Here is an 18,051-nt window from a genome sequence, read left to right on the forward strand (position 1 = left end):
GCTGAGCGTCCCTGTCAGTCAGCGTCTGTGTCCACTGCAGAGGGAAGGCCCTGCCCCTTTAATGGCACGGGGTCTTCCTTCTTTTTTTATACTGGCTGGGGTAATCTGGTTCTTAAAATGGAGAGAAAATCGTTTTAAGGTTATTTTTGCCAGTGTGGGCACTCTGTGTACAGTGTACTGAGAAGCAGCTTTGTACTGTGTCTGGAGAAGCATTCAGCCCCGGTTAGAAGCCGTGCGTCTCCATAACCTCATGACGCTATAATGGCCGGCGACCCACTAGTCGGGACGCCGGCTTAGTACTCCTCTTCTTTCTTCTGGCTCTGTTAGAGGTGACGGCGTGCTGCGGGAATGTACGCTCGCCGTGGTGGTGCTTGCGAATAGTTCCCTCAGGAGCTCAGAGTCCTGTCAGCGGGGGAACGGGACCATTAACCCTTCAAGGAGGTTGGGCATCCCCCCTCTCCCTAAGTCCCATGAAGCAGGCAGGCTGGTGCCAACCAGCCCTGCCTGAAAATAACAAACATATAAAATAAATACAGAAAACTCTTCAGGAACTTCCATAAGCGTGACCGGCTCCTCCGGTCACATTTTCTAAACCGAGTCTGGTAGGAGGGGCATAGAGGGAGGAGCCAGCCCACACTATCAAATTCTTAAAGTGCCCATGGCTCCTAGTGGACCCGTCTATACCCCCATGGTACTAAATGGAACCCTAGTATCCATTAAAGCAGGGATGGGGAACCTTCGGTTCTCCAGCTGCTGTTGAACTACACATCCCAGCATGCCCTGCAACAGTTTTAGCATGACCAAATAGCAAAAATGTAGCAAGGCATGCTGGTATGTGTAGTTCAACAACAGCTGGAGGGCCGAAGGTTCCCCATCCCTGCATTAAAGCCTGCAGATGGCACCCTAGGTTTTACTACTACAGCAATGCAGCTTACAGATGGTACAGTCACTTCATAGGCAGCAACAGTGACACTTGCAGGCTGGGAGAAAGTATAACACTAAGAAGTATGAAGTAACAAAACAAAAAAAAATAAATGTTTTTCTAATAAGGAATAACTCCCAATTCCACGTGTCCGGTGACACAATGTGCAAACATATAAATGTCCAGGCTGCTTCTCCCCGTTCTTGTGAAGTCAAATACTTGGTCATTTGGTTTCCATGTGGGACTTCTCACTGGGCAGTTTAAGTGACTTGTCATGGGATAACCCAAGTGTAAAATTAGGTTCACGCTAATGTGATTTTTTCGGTTGCACGGACAATCGACACAATTTTTCTGGCTGTGGCACTACACACTAAAGTTACAGATTTTCTGCCACACCACACTGAATTTGTATAGGTCAGCCCACAAGTAGGATGAGAATCAGAATAAACCATAGAAAATATGGTCAGATTCTTGAGAATGCCCTTACAGTACAAAATTGGGATCTTTTGGCGAATCTCTTTTGTCAAGGCTGACCGTTCAAATAAACAGAGCAGAACGTTTCTGGCCATTTGTCGACTGCTTTTTATTGGCGTTTTTGCCAAAACACTTATGCCTACACACTATAGAATAAGACAGACCGATCATCCAATTACTGGAAAATCGCCCCAATAATTGTTTAGTGTATCTAACTTTCAGACCAGGCTAAACATTTTAGCTTCAGACCAACATTCTTAGGAACCTTCTCAATATTATCTTCTCTCACATAGCCAAGCCGTGGTTTACTGTAAGCTCCTACTCTCTAGTCTTCCTCTATCCTCAATGCTCCATTCATCTATTTTTTTTAACTCCTTGTTCTGATTCGACTTGTCCTCAAGTCATACTAAACAGTCCAGGTTTTGAGGATAGCACAGGTGACTTAATTAGTACCGCAGTTATTTTGACTTAACCATCTGTGCTCAAGAATGGATAATCACTAAAGCCTTACTGTTCGTATGCCTTGAGGACCAATGTTGGGAATCGCTGCTCTGGACAATGTCATTCTCCATAGGCTTTATGAAGAATAATTATTAAACAAATAAAAAAATAAAAAACAACAACGCATTCTTAGCTTGTGTAACGTTTGTAGTTTAGGTGTATATTGGACACTTTTCTCTTAGGGGTCAATCCAATTAGCCACGAAGGGCGCGATGTGCCGTCAAATGGCACTGCAAGAACCACCAGTAATGAATAAATATTTACCTTATTGTAAATGCTGTAATCTATCCAAACAAACAAAACAAACAAAAAAAAAACTTCTAGGAGGAAAAAAAAAATGTTCAAGATAAGAAACAGAACTACATGTAAATAAAAAAATCCAAGACAATTTAAAATTGTTTTTTTTATTTATTCTTGTGTAAGCTAAAAGAGAATGTACACGCTTACATTTCAAAAGAACTTGGGCATGCACATGGACCTTGCTGCTACAGATCAAATTTGTTTTTTTTCCATAGGAATTTTCCCATTAATTTACATCCCAAAGTCTTCAACATATGTACAGCCTAAACCATAGCAACCTATGATTATGCTCATTTTTTTATTTTTTACACTGTGCAAATCAGAAGGATAGTGGTACGACAACAGACGCAAACAAACTAAACGAGAACAGTAATCAAATTCTTCATAGTCACAATCATGTTATTTTGGTCCTTCTTAACCCAAAATCTAGTCGATTAAGTCCCCAAATCACCTGCAATTTTATTGCCCACACACAGAAAAGGTTACTAAGCAGGAAAGACACCCGGATGGACGTGAACTGATATGATTGTAAAAACCCTGCAGTACAACTTGCCCTGGCTGTGTTTCCCTAACCCGTCCACTGCCAGCAACGCGGACGCCATCAGAAAATGGATTAAACTGATTTTGCAGTTTCAGCTCAGCATAGGTTAGAATTTAAATTAACACAAAATGAACAAACACTGAACATTTAAATGTAACAGTACAATAATTTCAATACAACTGGGAGAAAGGAGAAATAAAAAATAAAATAAAAAAAGTCACCGGGACAGGCTCACAGGCAGTGAAGGTTTAGCATGTTCACTTTTGTCTCTTCAATTTCTTTTTTAATTTTGTAAAAAAGGATCCACCAGTGTATGTACCCCCAGCACATAAAAAAAAAAAAAAAAGTTCCCGTCGCTATTATATACAAATTAAGTTGAAGATTTCTCATATAAATGGAGTATTCAGTGTTGAAATATACATCAGAATGTATTTACGCTTTATAGTGTTGCTCACCAACAAATCAGCTGAAGTGATTTTATGTCACAGCAAGAACACTTTAATCCACTTTAAAAAGTTTGGATATATAACACCCATTGCAATTTGGATTTTTTTTTTTTTTTTTTTTGCAGTTTCCTTCCTCATTTTTGTGTAATCAGTCTACCTTGTGTTGTGAACTTGTTGAAGGTGTTAGTGAGACTGGAAACATCAACACCTTTGCATGCATGAAAGATAAGTCGGGTAGGCTGGCGATGACTTTCGCAGCCTCTTCACTAAGGTTCTCGTCCCTTCTAGGTTTCCTGTGAAGAAGACAAAGTGAAAGCAGAATGTGTGTTAATCAAACAGAACACGCATCTAGCATTTATAGCTGGAACAAAACAAATACATTATTCCTGCATATTCGATTCACCCAGATCACTCCTGATGAAGACACTGAATTTACCACCTTCTGATGACATGCGCCGAGTGGGCATACCCTGTATCACCAATTTGGCTCCTGATCACCTTATATGGATGTCAGATAAGAGACTGGATGGATTTTAATTTTGCACGTACATCTCATTATCCTGTGAGAATTTAAGCGCATGTGCAGACTGTATTACACTACGAGACTGATCCAGAGATGGGGGCAGCAGCGATGCTCAAATATTGTAATGCCTCAGAAGGCATCTGTAGGAAAGGGGCCTCCTGTATGCAGCACTGATCTAAGTGCTGCGTCCAAACACGCAGCATCGATCACCATCACGGTGGTCACAGCCATTTGTCATCTGAGTAAGCCTCAGTGCTGGAACGCCTCTGCAGGCCAGAAAATCTGCCTCCAAACACAGAGAGCCTGACCTCGGCACTGCTACAAAACGGGGTGAAACACCCACGTTTTGTAGAACGGTCCCCCTCGCCACCACCACTCCGCCCCCCCAAACACAACAGCATGTCAATCATGGAGGGACTGTGAGCAAGCACGCAGGACTCGTTCTACACATGCACAGAACCTAACACTGGAGATGTACATAAACCATCAGGTTTACAGATGTAGCCATGCGCATCGTGGCTACACCTGCCCTAAACAGGTATTCCCGATGTGCACGTGGTTGTGCTTAACAAGGCGCGATCGCAGCAAGATGTTGCCACGATGAGCATTAACTACATCTGTACGTACAGCTCTGAAAAATATAGACAATACCCGTCGTTCAGACAAATTGGTTAAATCACGGGTTTAACCAACTGGTATGAACAACAGTTTCTGTCAGTTTTCCAGTGTTTGGGAGCAAATGGTTGATCATCATTTGCTCTCATCAATTACCAGATTTTCATTCCAACCAGCCAGATATGGTAGATGATCTGCCAGATAACTGTATAGTATTTCCCAGCTTTACTGATCAACTGGAGAAGATCTAAATTCTCTTCAGACCAATGGACTTAGATGGCCAAGAACTCCCTGATCTATATAAAAATGACTTCAGGTGCCCACACACCCAGTCATGTGGGCTGCAGCTCAGAAGTTTTCCAACTATCTGGGTGAAACGCACTGTGCCAATGGGAACAAAACGCTGAACCTGAGTTATATCTGATGTGGAGCCAACAGATGATAGATGTGATTGGACTATGGCCATGTGCACAAGCATTTGTTACCTGACAGATCCAGCTGTTCATTGTGTCTTGAAGATAAGTCTATACTTCTATGCTGCAGAAATTATCACAGGGATCAATGATGTCTGCCACATTCCTTGGGCATTTCACAAAACTGCCTATGAGGCAACAATCCCTTAATCTTCCAGAGTTTGGGCCCGATTCAGGTTTGTAAGTAAAGCCAAATAGCAAGCAACTGGGCAAAACCATATTGCACTGCAGGCGGGGCAGATGTAACATGTGCAGAGAGATTTAGATTTGGGAGGGTTATATTTTTTCTGGTTGCTTTATTTTTACACTACAATTTAGATTTCAGTTTGAACACGCCCTACCCAAATCTAACTCTCTCTGCACATGTTACCTCTGCCCCACCTGCAGGGCAGCATGGCTTTGCCCAGTTATGCTTTTTTTACAAACTTGAATCAGGCCCTATGTCCTGATAAGAACCTGAAGAGCCATATATCTTACATTTACACTAATAGAGATACTACAAAATAGTTTGAAACAGAGTTATATGTGGTAAGAATGGTTGTCGCCATATTTAGCTTAGACTTGTAGTACTAGTGCTACTAAATAGATTACTTTAGAACAAAAAGCCGCAAGAAACAGCCGCATCATTTACACGGAAATCCTGCTTTGCCCATTAGGAGTTCAGTGTTCTCCCCGGGATCAATTTCCCGGGCTCTCCGTCTAGGTGTTTTTTTTTTGTTTTTTTTTTACATGCCACTCAGCACTATTCTGCTCCAGGAGTCCGACGACGGCCAAAACTAAAGTTGCGCAGATCTTATTTTACGGTGACTGGCACAGTAACAGATCCCTACCCCATCTCTAAGAGGCAGGGTGCATTTTGCACACTGGAACATTGCAGAGAGGGTAGTGGAGCGTGCATCTCTCACTGTACAGTACTGTGTCTCGGTGTGCATTGCTGGACACAACCATATCGGTGTCCAGCCAACAAATGGGCAAATATCTGCAAGAAAAAGTCTTAAAAAAATCATTATATCAGAATCCAGCCAGCATAGATTGCCCCCGCCCGGCTACTTCTTAATGCCATGTGGCTGTCAAAATTTTCAGTGGAGAACACTGGAGTTCTATCCTGGCAGTGAAAGCAGAGATATAGTATAACAAAAGAGAGAGAAAGTATTCCTTGCTAGGGCACACTCAGAAACAAATATACTATTATTTACTTAAAGTCAACGCCCCACCAGGGGGGGTGACCAATAGTAGATTAAAATATAACTTTTATTGGTATACGTTAAAGCTCACGAAATATGTGCAAGTGAAAAAATAATAATAAATAATGACAAAAATAAATAAAAATAAAGTGTACTAAATATCTGTGATATTAAAAAGCTAAACCACTGTGAATGTGTCTAGTGTCTGGTATTGTATCATTTATTTCTGTGGTTCCATCAGATGTTGCTGCAGTTGTTACAATACTGTAGCAACTTATGTTAGGGAGAGAGTGAGTTTGTTACAATTAGCTATGATGACCTCATTCCTTTATGCCTGACTCTCCTCACATAGTAGCATGGAGTATATGCGGTATCTAAATATCATTGAGGCATAGCACATATCCATCTCCTAACATAATCTTATATATTACAATTGTGTATTTAAATTGTTTAATACATATACACACACAGAAAAAGTAATAAATAAATAAATAAATGAATAAACTGCTGCTATCAATTATTCAATATTGGATGGTGAGACTTCACTTTTAGTACACAGAGGTCCTATGTATTTCTAATATTAAACATTCCCATCAATATTAATACTTGGATATAAAGAATCCAAAGTCCATTATATATCCTTAAGTAATTATATAGGGGACATATAGAAAATAACCCAATAGATTCACTTTCTATTGGGCTGAACAGTATAGTGCAGGTGTATTGCCAAGTGGCTGAGATAACACATATAGTATCTGGTCTATACTGGGAATATATTCAAATAGTGGGTATCGAAAATCTCACTAGGCACAGCAAATATTTAACCTGCACCCACGTTTTGGAGAGCAGGCTGGTTAATATGCCCTAACAGTGATGATCTAATGATAAAGTGGCAATAACCAGCATCCGCTGTCTCCAATATATAATATAATATACCCTGACGTCTGATGTTAAGCTAATAGCAGCAGCGTCTCCCAGTACTGACAGTTTTAATATAGATATAAAATATCCCCTAGCAGTTTGATCTTATAGATTGCAGCCGGCATTCTCCAGCTGCCACTGTGAAAGATATATAAAGAGATGGGTTGTGTGTTAGCAATAATCCGGCTGACCGCGGCCGGCGTCTCCCGGTCAGACCAGATATGCCCGGGCTGTGTTGTGTTTAGTGAGCGTAGTCCGCAACCATACAGATCCTGTGATCAGATGTCAATTAGCGGTGTGCAGCCGCTCGTAGTGTAGCCGTGCTGCTAGCAAGCACGTCCCACACACTGCAGCTGATAGTGAGAGTCTCACTGTAAAGATAAAGCAGCGGTTTCACATATATCATACACACTTAGACATTTAATCAATACTGAGGGCTTAAATGCCCATAAAAGCAGTGGTTAAGCTAACTGAAGGACGGACACGTGTAGAACGTGAAGCGTCCTGCCTAACGATCGTTTCGCATTACAGCTTAATCATAGGAAACCCGAACTACGGGCGGAAAGGAGTTTAATAGCCTGCCTATAGTCCTCATTGGTTGTGTATCTTGATTGATGGGTGATTAAACCAATCAGGATTCTAGTTTGTGGTTTAGGTTTTTAATGGTTCATAAATGATATTCAAACACACAAAAATGACTGTAATACACATATCCTGAGCAAAGGAGCTGACCTAAATCCATATTATTCAACTGAATGGATCGTACTAAATGTAACAAAATTCATGGGTACATTAATTATGATACCCAAATGTGATATGGATGGAGGAGTTGATATTTTCATTCCTTTTATTATAGAGACCTTAGAAATTTTCTTATTGCCAATAGCATAAAAATAAAAATAAATCCGTGTTAAGAATGTCATATTGAACCATATATATTGGGATGTAATCAAATTATTCCTTCCAATGTATATTGATTATGAAAGCCTCTCTGTACCCCACATTCACAAAATCTGAAGTGTTAGTCTTAACCGTGACTAAAATAGAGTACCATCCCTCAATTAAATAGTGATGAATTTGTTATCCAGTGTGTGTACATTTACATACACATATGCATGTGCTTGTGATCAGTGTAATCCAGAAATTAAGTAGACTATTCAACTACCAAGGTCATATTTGATGGTGAAAAATTAACAAAAAATGTCACAGAACATGTGACAAACCATTCGTGATGTAAAAATCAAAACCAATTTGTGTGGGCAAAACAAAGTGAAATATAGGTGTACTGGTGTTTAATAGTGGGGTAGAGTCAAAGATAAATAAAAAGATTTAATCTTTTCATCCAAATCTTCCTATGGTCTATGTTCCTTCATGTTACTGCCTAATGTTGTTATTATAGGAAAACTCCAAAGTTAATGTGTTCATTTAATCCATGTGGCTGCAAACCATTGAGAAGAAAAGTCCATCGACTCTCTCTCCTCAACAATTCTTGCGTAAGGTTTCCACCTCTTATTCCTAACCGTACTTGTTCGATACCGAACACCTTCAGGTCAGTAGGTCTACCAGCATGTTCATCGTAGAAGTGTTTAGCCACTGTTGTCAACTGTTTGAATTTACTGTAATCTTTTTTACAGTTTCTAATTGATCCTACGTGTTCTAATATCCTTTGTTTTAAAGGTCTCGTTGTCATGCCAATATATCTTTTTGAGCATGTGCATATAAGGCAATAGATCACACCGGAGGTTTTGCAATTTATATAGTCCTTGATCTCATGTGTTTTATTAAATTTATCCTTAAATTCCATTGTCCTCTTCATGTAGTCACATGCCTTACACTCCCCACATTTATGTGATCCTATAATGGTTTTCTTTTTCTGCTTAATTGAACTATAGTGGCTATGAACCAAATTATCTCGTAAGTTGGTAGCCCGCCTCCAACTAATTGATGGTCTTGGGCCTAGTTTCTCAGTTAGATCCTGATCCACGGTAAGTACTGACCAGTGTTTGTTGAGGATTCTTTGAATTTCCTCCCATTCGGCACAATAATCACCCACAAATCTGATAATGTTAGATTGTTTGTCACGATCCGGGTATCTGGACGCCATTTCTTACCCATCAGATGCCTCCTAAGGCTGGCTCAGCGCTCCAGGACCGGATCCCATCTGTTATCCTGATGTGTACATTCCTGTATCCTCTCCTGTCACTCTGGGACGCTGTCACAGTAAACGCCATATTACACCTGGCATGGCGTCTCCCGCGGCCTCCGCCGCCGTCCCTGAACTTCTGCATGCAGAGTGTCTGAGTGGCTATTACGTCAGCCGCGGCCTCCGCCGTGTCCGCGTGGTTGGATGTGCATCTGTCAGCCTGGCGCCTCCTGTCTCCGGCGCCGCCATTACTGTTTTCATTACCACATGGATTACAAACCAAACTTCCCTCCAAGTGTCTGCATGGGCGCAGCCATCTTGGATTCTGTCAGCTGATCATTTCCACCAATCTGTTCTCAGTATTGATAATCTGCATAATTGCCTAGCCAATCCCTTCCTTGCTGCAGGTATAAATACACTGTGCCTGAGCAAGGAAGGCGTCAGTGCTTTGGTTGTCAAACCTAGTTCCTGTTTGTCTCTCTCCTGTGATTGTCTTCCAGGTTCCAGCTCCTGTCTCAAGACTTCCATCATAGAGACCCGCACCAGCATTCCACCTGCGGTGTAGCCTGACTCTCCAATCCATTGTGGATTCATCTGTTTCCAGCTACAACATTACCTGCTTCCAGCTCAGCTTCCAGCAGAGTACAGCTTCCCTTAAAGGGCCGGTGTCCTTTCTACACTTTACCACTCTCCACCGGTATTATTATTTCTCCGCTCTCAAGTTCTACATTTCAGTTCATATTTCATCGCTCCCAAGTTCATTTATTATTTAACTGGTTCCAGCCAGTATCCACTCCGTGCTAACAACAGTCTGGTTCCAGCCAGTATCCACAGCAGCTGTTTTATCTTCAGCAACCCAGCTTTTCCTGGAACACCAGCTGGCACAATCCTGGGTTATCTCCATTGCTACAGTCGGGCCTGGTAAGGACTTTCCATCTAGAAGATCATAAGAACTATCTCACACTACCAGTGCCCTGTGGCTCCTGCCATCCTGTAGTACCCAGGAACTGTATTTATTCTTTGCTGACTTTTACGTTTTCTTTTACTGCTGCTGTGTTGCGGAGTTGTCATAATAAACATCATTGACTTTTATCCAAGTTGTCGTGGTCACGCCTTCGGGCAGTTATTATTCATGTTACTTACATGTCCAGGGGTCTGATACAACCTCCCAGGTTCCGGTACATCTCAGCCCCTACAACTGAGGCTGCCTCCCGTCAGCTCAGGCCCTCAGTTGTGACATTGTTTTGTTGTTCTGATCTTATTAGGGTGTAGGAGTTGGTTCCTGTCTACTTGTTGGGCTGCGTATTTGGCCTTCTTTATGGCCCTCTTAGAATACCCTCTTTTGAGGAGTCTCTCGCCCAATTCCGTAGCTCTCTGTTCAAATTGTGCCAGATCCGAGCAGTTCCTTCTCATTCTAAGGAACTCCCCTTTTGGGATACCTTTCAACACAGGAGGAAAGTGTGCACTTGATCTATGTAGTACACTGTTTGTAGCTGTGTGTTTCCTGTGAAGATCTGTTGCAATCCGTCCGTCATCCATCTTTCTCACTTTCAAATCCAAAAAAGTAACTTCTGTTTCACTCACCTCATAGGTAAGTTTTAAATTAAGGCTGTTGGTATTAAGTAATTCGATGAATTCAATCAGTTTCTCACGAGGACCGTCCCAGAGTATTATCAGGTCATCAATATATCTCATCCATATCAATATATGTTGAGTATATTGTTCCATCATGTCGTGAAAGACAACTGTCTCCTCCCACCACCCGAGGTATATATTAGCATAGGTGGGGGCACATGCCGCCCCCATAGCCGTGCCCCTCACCTGCAGATAGTATTTGTCATCAAATATGAAGAAGTTCTTTTGAAGTACAAATGTGAGGAGCCTAAGAAGAAATTCCCCAAATGCTGTTCCCCCTTCTTTTTTGGAGGAAGTAGTCTACTGACGCTATGCCCCTGTCGTGTTGAATGCTCGTATAGAGCGATTCAACATCGCATGTGACCAGCAGGACTTGTTCGTTCACATGTATCTCATCCAATTTACACAGTACATCTGTGGTGTCCTTAACATAAGATGGTAGACTCGTCACAAATTTCCTAAGATGAGTGTCCAGGAACTTGCTCGCTTGCTCAGTCAAACCATCTATTTCTGAGACGATCGGACGCCCAGGGGGGACTTTCTCATTTTTACGAACCTTCGGAAGTAGATAGAACGTGGGTGTCTTTGGTTCCTCTACCTCCAAAAATGCATATTCCGTTTTATTAATAATGCCATTATCATGGGCTGATGTTATTATCCGATCGTACTGTTTCTTGAAGATTTCCATGGGATTAGATGGAAGGCGTTTATAGCACCCTGGATCATTCAACTGTGCCATTGCCTCTTTATGATACATTTGTTTATCCCAAATGACAACATTCCCTCCTTTATCAGAAGGTTTAATTTGGACATTGTCCCAGGTTTTAATTTCATTCAGGGCATCCCTTTCCTCTTTAGTGAGGTTGTCCATTTTACGTAAGTACTTCTTATCGATTTTACCAAGTGTGTCTAATTCTTTGGACACCAATTCCATGAAGATGCCTACATTCGGACAGATATTCCCCTGTGGGAAAAATGTTCCTTTCTTTTTACAGATTGGTCTCATATTTGATGTTGCAGGATTATCTTCATTGGCTAATTCTTCTAACATTTCAATGACATGTAGATCTTCATCTGTAAATCCCTCAGTGGTGCTGATCTCTTGTTGGTCCATATTGGTGTTACGTTTCTTGAGAGAATAGAATTTATTAAGTAATACCTTCCGTCCAAACAAGTGAAGGTCCCTCTCCCATTTAAATCTGTCAAAATTCCTGACAGGAGAGAAAGAAAGACCTTTACCTAATACGGAGGTATGTGCTTCCGTGAGTTTCATGTTGGACAGATTTATAATTTTCAAGCGATCCTCTGCCACTTCTTCCTTCCTTATCGCCGATTCTGTGTCCTTTTCAAAGCAGAGATAACTTGTAATGATGAAGGGGGGCAGGGCTTCTATATGTTACAGTACCCTGGAAAGAGATGGGGAGAAAAGGCAGCACACAGGACACTAAAATGCATTAACTATGATAGAGATTAGACAGAGGCCACTTAGACGTACGTACATCACTGACAATGATGTAATGTTGACACTGTCAGAATGTGAACTTTTTAATGCGAGTTTAACCCTAAGCATAAATTGAACCCCAACGCTGACCCTTACTCCAAGTGTAATGCAAATATCGTATGTCAACACTCTGTCCATGTCAACACTGTCCAGATGGTGACATATGTGATGTCAACATTTTGTCATCATCGACATGCTGACTGCATCCTGAGCCTACATGTGTACATCTCCTTATAATATATTATAATGGAAATAAAAATATCAAGGGGAGAAAACTAGCGCTACACACAAGATTTATTCTACTTAACTGCCTTTATAGATAGGGGATGGTTCATTGACAAAACAGTACAAGTAGGTTAGATGCTACCTAAAAGGTATGTAGTAGACAGATGTATTGTTGTGTTGGCATCTGAATGAACCAGTCATCAAGAATACAATGCAATGTAAAAGCCACACGCACATCCTCCACTTCTTCCCTTCTCCCATTGGAGAGGGCACACGGCCAAGACTCAAACTTAGTGGCAACCCACCAGCAGTTCTGTGAGGGAAAATGGCGCTGTGTGCTGAGGAGAATAGGCCCCGCCCCCTTTTCGGCGGGCTTCTTCTCCGTTTTTCTGACAACCTGGCAGGGGTTAAATACATCCATATAGCCCCAGAGGCTATATGTGATGTATTTTTAGCCAGTATAGGTATTTTCATTGCTGCCCAGGGCGCCCCCCCCAGCGCCCTGCACCCTCAGTGACCGTTGGTGTGAAGTGTGCTGAGAGCAATGGCGCACAGCTGCAGTGCTGTGCGCTACCTCATGAAGACTGAGAAGTCTTCAGCCGCCGATTTCTGGACCTCTTCTCTCTTCAGCATCTGCAAGGGGGTCGGCGGCGCGGCTCCGGTGACCCATCCAGGCTGTACCTGTGATCGTCCCTCTGGAGCTAGTGTCCAGTAGCCTAAGAAGCCAATCCATCCTGCACGCAGGTGAGTTCACTTCTTCTCCCCTAAGTCCCTCGTTGCAGTGAGCCTGTTGCCAGCAGGACTCACTGAAAATAAAAAATAAGATTTTACTTACAGATAAATCTATTTCTCGTAGTCCGTAGTGGATGCTGGGGACTCCGTCAGGACCATGGGGATTAGCGGCTCCGCAGGAGACAGGGCACAAAACTAAAGCTTTAGGATCAGGTGGTGTGTACTGGCTCCTCCCCCTATGACCCTCCTCCAAGCCTCAGTTAGGATACTGTGCCCGGACGAGCGTACACAATAAGGAAGGATATTGAATCCCGGGTAAGACTCATACCAGCCACACCAATCACACCGTATAACTTGTGATCTAAACCCAGTTAACAGTATGACAAACGTAGGAGCCTCTGAACAGACGGCTCACAACAAATAACAACCCGATTTTTTTGTAACAATAACTATGTACAAGTATTGCAGACAATCCGCACTTGGGATGGGCGCCCAGCATCCACTACGGACTACGAGAAATAGATTTATCGGTAAGTAAAATCTTATTTTCTCTGACGTCCTAAGTGGATGCTGGGGACTCCGTCAGGACCATGGGGATTATACCAAAGCTCCCAAACGGGCGGGAGAGTGCGGATGACTCTGCAGCACCGAATGAGAGAACTCCAGGTCCTCTTTAGCCAGGGTATCAAATTTGTAGAATTTTACAAACGTGTTCTCCCCCGACCACGTAGCTGCTCGGCAGAGTTGTAATGCCGAGACCCCTCGGGCAGCCGCCCAGGATGAGCCCACCTTCCTTGTGGAATGGGCCTTGACAGATTTAGGCTGTGGCAGGCCTGCCACAGAATGTGCAAGTTGAATTGTGCTACAAATCCAACGAGCAATCGTCTGCTTAGAAGCAGGAGCACCCAGCTTGTTGGGTGCATACAGTATAAACAGCGAGTCAGATTTTCTGACTCCAGCCATCCTTGAAATGTATATTTTCAATGCCCTGACAACGTCCAGCAACTTGGAATCTTCCAAATCGCTAGTAGCCGCAGGCACCACAATAGGCTGGTTCAGGTGAAACGCTGACACCACCTTAGGCAGAAACTGAGGACGCGTCCGCAGTTCTGCCCTGTCCGAATGGAAAATCAGATATGGGCTCTTATACGATAAAGCCGCCAATTCTGATACTCTCCTGGCTGAAGCCAGGGCCAGTAGCATGGTTACTTTCCATGTAAGATATTTCAAATCCACCGATTTGAGTGGCTCAAACCAATGGGATTTGAGAAAATCCAAAACTACATTCAGGTCCCACGGAGCCACTGGGGGCACAACCGGGGGCTGTATATGTAGTACTCCTTTTACAAAAGTCTGGACTTCAGGAACTGAAGCCAATTCTTTCTGGAAGAAAATCGACAGGGCCGAAATTTGAACCTTAATGGACCCCAATTTGAGGCCCATAGACAATCCTGTTTGCAGGAAATGTAGGAATCGACCCAGTTGAAATTCCTCCGTGGGGGCCTTCCTGGCCTCACACCACGCAACATATTTTCTCCAAATGCGGTGATAATGTTGTGCAGTCACCTTCTTCCTGGCTTTAACCAGTGTAGGAATGACCTCTTCTGGAATGCCTTTTTCCTTTAGAATTCGGCGTTCAACCACCATGCCGTCAAACGCAGCCGCGGTAAGTCTTGGAATAGACACGGTCCCTGCTGAATCAGGTCCCGTCTTAGAGGTAGAGGCCACGGATTTTCCGTGAGCATCTCCTGAAGTTCCGGGTACCAAGTTCTTCTTGGCCAATCCGGAGCCACGAGTATCGTTCTTACTCCCCTTTGCCGTATAATTCTCAGTACTTTGGGTATGAGAGGCAGAGGAGGAAACACATACACTGACTGGTACACCCACGGTGTTACCAGAGCGTCCACAGCTATTGCCTGAGGGTCTCTTGACCTGGCGCAATACCTGTCCAGTTTTTTGTTGAGGCGAGACGCCATCATATCCACCTTTGGTTTTTCCCAACGGTTCACAATCATGTGGAAGACTTCTGGATGAAGTCCCCACTCTCCCGGGTGTAGATCGTGTCTGCTGAGGAAGTCTGCTTCCCAGTTGTCTACTCCCGGAATGAACACTGCTGACAGTGCTATCACATGATCTTCCGCCCAGCGAAGGATCCTTGCAGCTTCTGCCATTGCTCTCCTGCTTCTTGTGCCGCCCTGTCTGTTTACGTGGGCGACTGCCGTGATGTTGTCCGACTGGATCAACACCGGCTGACCCTGAAGCAGGGGTTTTGCCAGGCTAAGAGCATTGTAAATTGCTCTTAGCTCCAGTATATTTATATGAAGAGACATCTCCAGGCTTGACCATACTCCCTGGAAGTTTCTTCCCTGTGTGACCGCTCCCCAGCCTCTCAGACTGGCATCCGTGGTCACCAGGACCCAGTCCTGTATGCCGAATCTGCGGCCCTCTAACAGATGAGCACTCTGCAACCACCACAGAAGAGACACCCTTGTCCCTGGCGATAAGGTTATCCGCTGATGCATCTGCAGATGCGATCCGGACCATTTGTCCAGCAGATCCCACTGAAAAGTTCGTGCGTGGAATCTGCCGAATGGAATTGCTTCGTAAGAAGCCACCATCTTTCCCAGGACTCTTGTGCATTGATGCACAGACACTTTTCCTGGTTTTAGGAGGTTCCTGACAAGTTCGGATAACTCCTTGGCTTTCTCCTCCGGAAGAAACACCTTTTTCTGAACCGTGTCCAGAATCATTCCCAGGAACAGCAGACGTGTTGTCGGGGTCAACTGAGATTTTGGAAAATTCAGAATCCACCCGTGTTGTTGCAGCACTACTTGGGTTAGTGCTACTCCGTCCTCCAGCTGTTCTCTGGACCTTGCCCTTATCAGGAGATCGTCCAAGTAAGGGATAATTAATACGCCTCTTCTTCGCAGAAGAATCATCATTTCGGCCATTACCTTGGTAAAGACCCGAGGTGCCGTGGACAATCCAAACGGCAGCGTCTGAAACTGATAATGACAGTTTTGCACCACGAACCTGAGGTACCCTTGATGTGAAGGGCAAATTGGGACATGCAGGTAAGCATCCTTTTTGTCCAGGGACACCATAAAGTCCCCTTCTTCCAGATTCGCTATCACTGCTCTGAGTGATTCCATCTTGAACTTGAATTTTTGTATGTACAGGTTCAAAGATTTCAGATTTAGAATAGGTCTTACCGAGCCGTCCGGCTTCGGTACCACAAATAGCGTGGAGTAATACCCCTTTCCCTGTTGTAGGAGGGGTACCTTGACTATCACCTGCTGAGAAAACAGCTTGTGAATGGCTTCCAATACCGTCGCCCTGTCTGAGGGAGACGTTGGCAAAGCAGACTTTAGGAACCGGCGAGGGGGAGACTTCTCGAATTCCAACCTGTAACCCTGAGATACTACCTGCAGGATCCAAGGGTCCACCTGTGAGCAAGCCCACTGTGCGCTGAAATTCCTGAGTCGACCCCCCACCGCTCCTGAGTCCGCTTGTACAGCCCCAGCGTCATGCTGAGGGCTTTGCAGAACCCTGGGAGGGCTTCTGTTCCTGGGCAGGGGCTGCTTGCTGCCCTCTCTTACCCCTTCCTCTGCCCCGGGGCAGATATGACTGTCCTTTTGCCCTCTTGTTCTTATAGGACCGAAAGGACTGCGGCTGAAAAGACGGTGTCTTTTTCTGTTGGGAGGGGGTCTGAGGTAAAAAGGTGGATTTTCCGGCAGTTGCCGTGGCCACCAGATCCGATAGACCTACGCCAAATAATTCCTCCCCTTTATACGGCAATACTTCCATATGCCGTTTGGAATCCGCATCACCTGACCACTGTCGCGTCCATAAACTTCTTCTGGCAGATATGGACATCGCACTTACTCTCGATGCTAGAGTGCAAATATCCCTCTGAGCATCTCGCATATAAAGAAAAGCATCCTTTAATTGCTCTATAGTCAATAAAATACTGTCCCTATCCAGGGTATCAATATTTTCAGTCAGGGAATCCGACCAGACCACCCCAGCACTGCACATCCAGGCTGAGGCGATGGCTGGTCGCAGTATAACACCAGTATGTGTGTATATACTCTTTAGGGTAGTTTCCAGCCTCCTATCAGCTGGATCCTTGAGGGCGGCCGTAACAGGAGACGGTAACGCCACTTGTTTTGATAAGCGTGTGAGCGCCTTATCCACCCTAGGGGGTGTTTCCCAGCGCGCCCTAACCTCTGGCGGGAAAGGGTATAATGCCAATAACTTTTTTGAAATTCGCACTTTTCTATCTGGGTTAACCCACGCTTCATCACATACATCATTCAATTCCTCTGATTCAGGAAAAACTACAGGTAGTTTTTTCACCCCCCACATAATACCCCTTTTTGTGGTACTTGCAGTATCAGAGATATGCAAAGCCTCCTTCATTGCCGTGATCATATAACGTGTGGCTCTACTTGAAAATACGTTTGTTTCTTCACCGTCGACACTAGATTCAGTGTCCGTGTCCGGGTCTGTGTCGACCGACTGAGGTAAAGGGCGTTTTACAGCCCCTGACGGTGTCTGAGACGCCTGGGCAGGTACCAACTGGTTTTCCGGCCGTCTCATGTCGTCAACTGATTTTTGTAATGTGCTGACATTATCACGTAATTCCATAAACAAAGCCATCCATTCCGGTGTCGACTCCCTGGGGGGTGACATCACCATTACCGGCAATTGCTCTGCCTCCACACCAACATCGTCCTCATACATGTCGACACACACGTACCGACACACAGCAGACACACAGGGAATGCTCTTATCGAAGACAGGACCCCACTAGCCCTTTGGGGAGACAGAGGGAGAGTTTGCCAGCACACACCCAAGCGCTATAATATATATGGGAACAACCTTATATAAGTGTTGTATCCTTATAGCAGCT

At 44.0% G+C, this 18,051-nt stretch overlaps 1 protein-coding gene across 2 annotated transcripts in view; it reads right to left on the reverse strand.

Annotated features, from left to right (window-relative positions):
* Nucleotides 1-2,285: 2,285 nt before the first annotated feature.
* The window catches only part of AFTPH (aftiphilin), a 131,017-nt gene continuing 115,251 nt past the window's right edge, over nt 2,286-18,051 (reverse strand). For both annotated transcript variants that reach the window (XM_063918434.1, XM_063918433.1), the window contains one exon: nt 2,286-3,477. In XM_063918434.1, coding sequence (XP_063774504.1) covers nt 3,333-3,477 — 145 coding nt within the window. In that variant the 3' untranslated portion in view covers nt 2,286-3,332. The remainder of the gene's footprint in view (nt 3,478-18,051) is intronic.

Source organism: Pseudophryne corroboree, chromosome 4, assembly GCF_028390025.1.
Source record: "Pseudophryne corroboree isolate aPseCor3 chromosome 4, aPseCor3.hap2, whole genome shotgun sequence".
In the NCBI taxonomy this organism is placed as follows: domain Eukaryota; kingdom Metazoa; phylum Chordata; class Amphibia; order Anura; family Myobatrachidae; genus Pseudophryne; species Pseudophryne corroboree.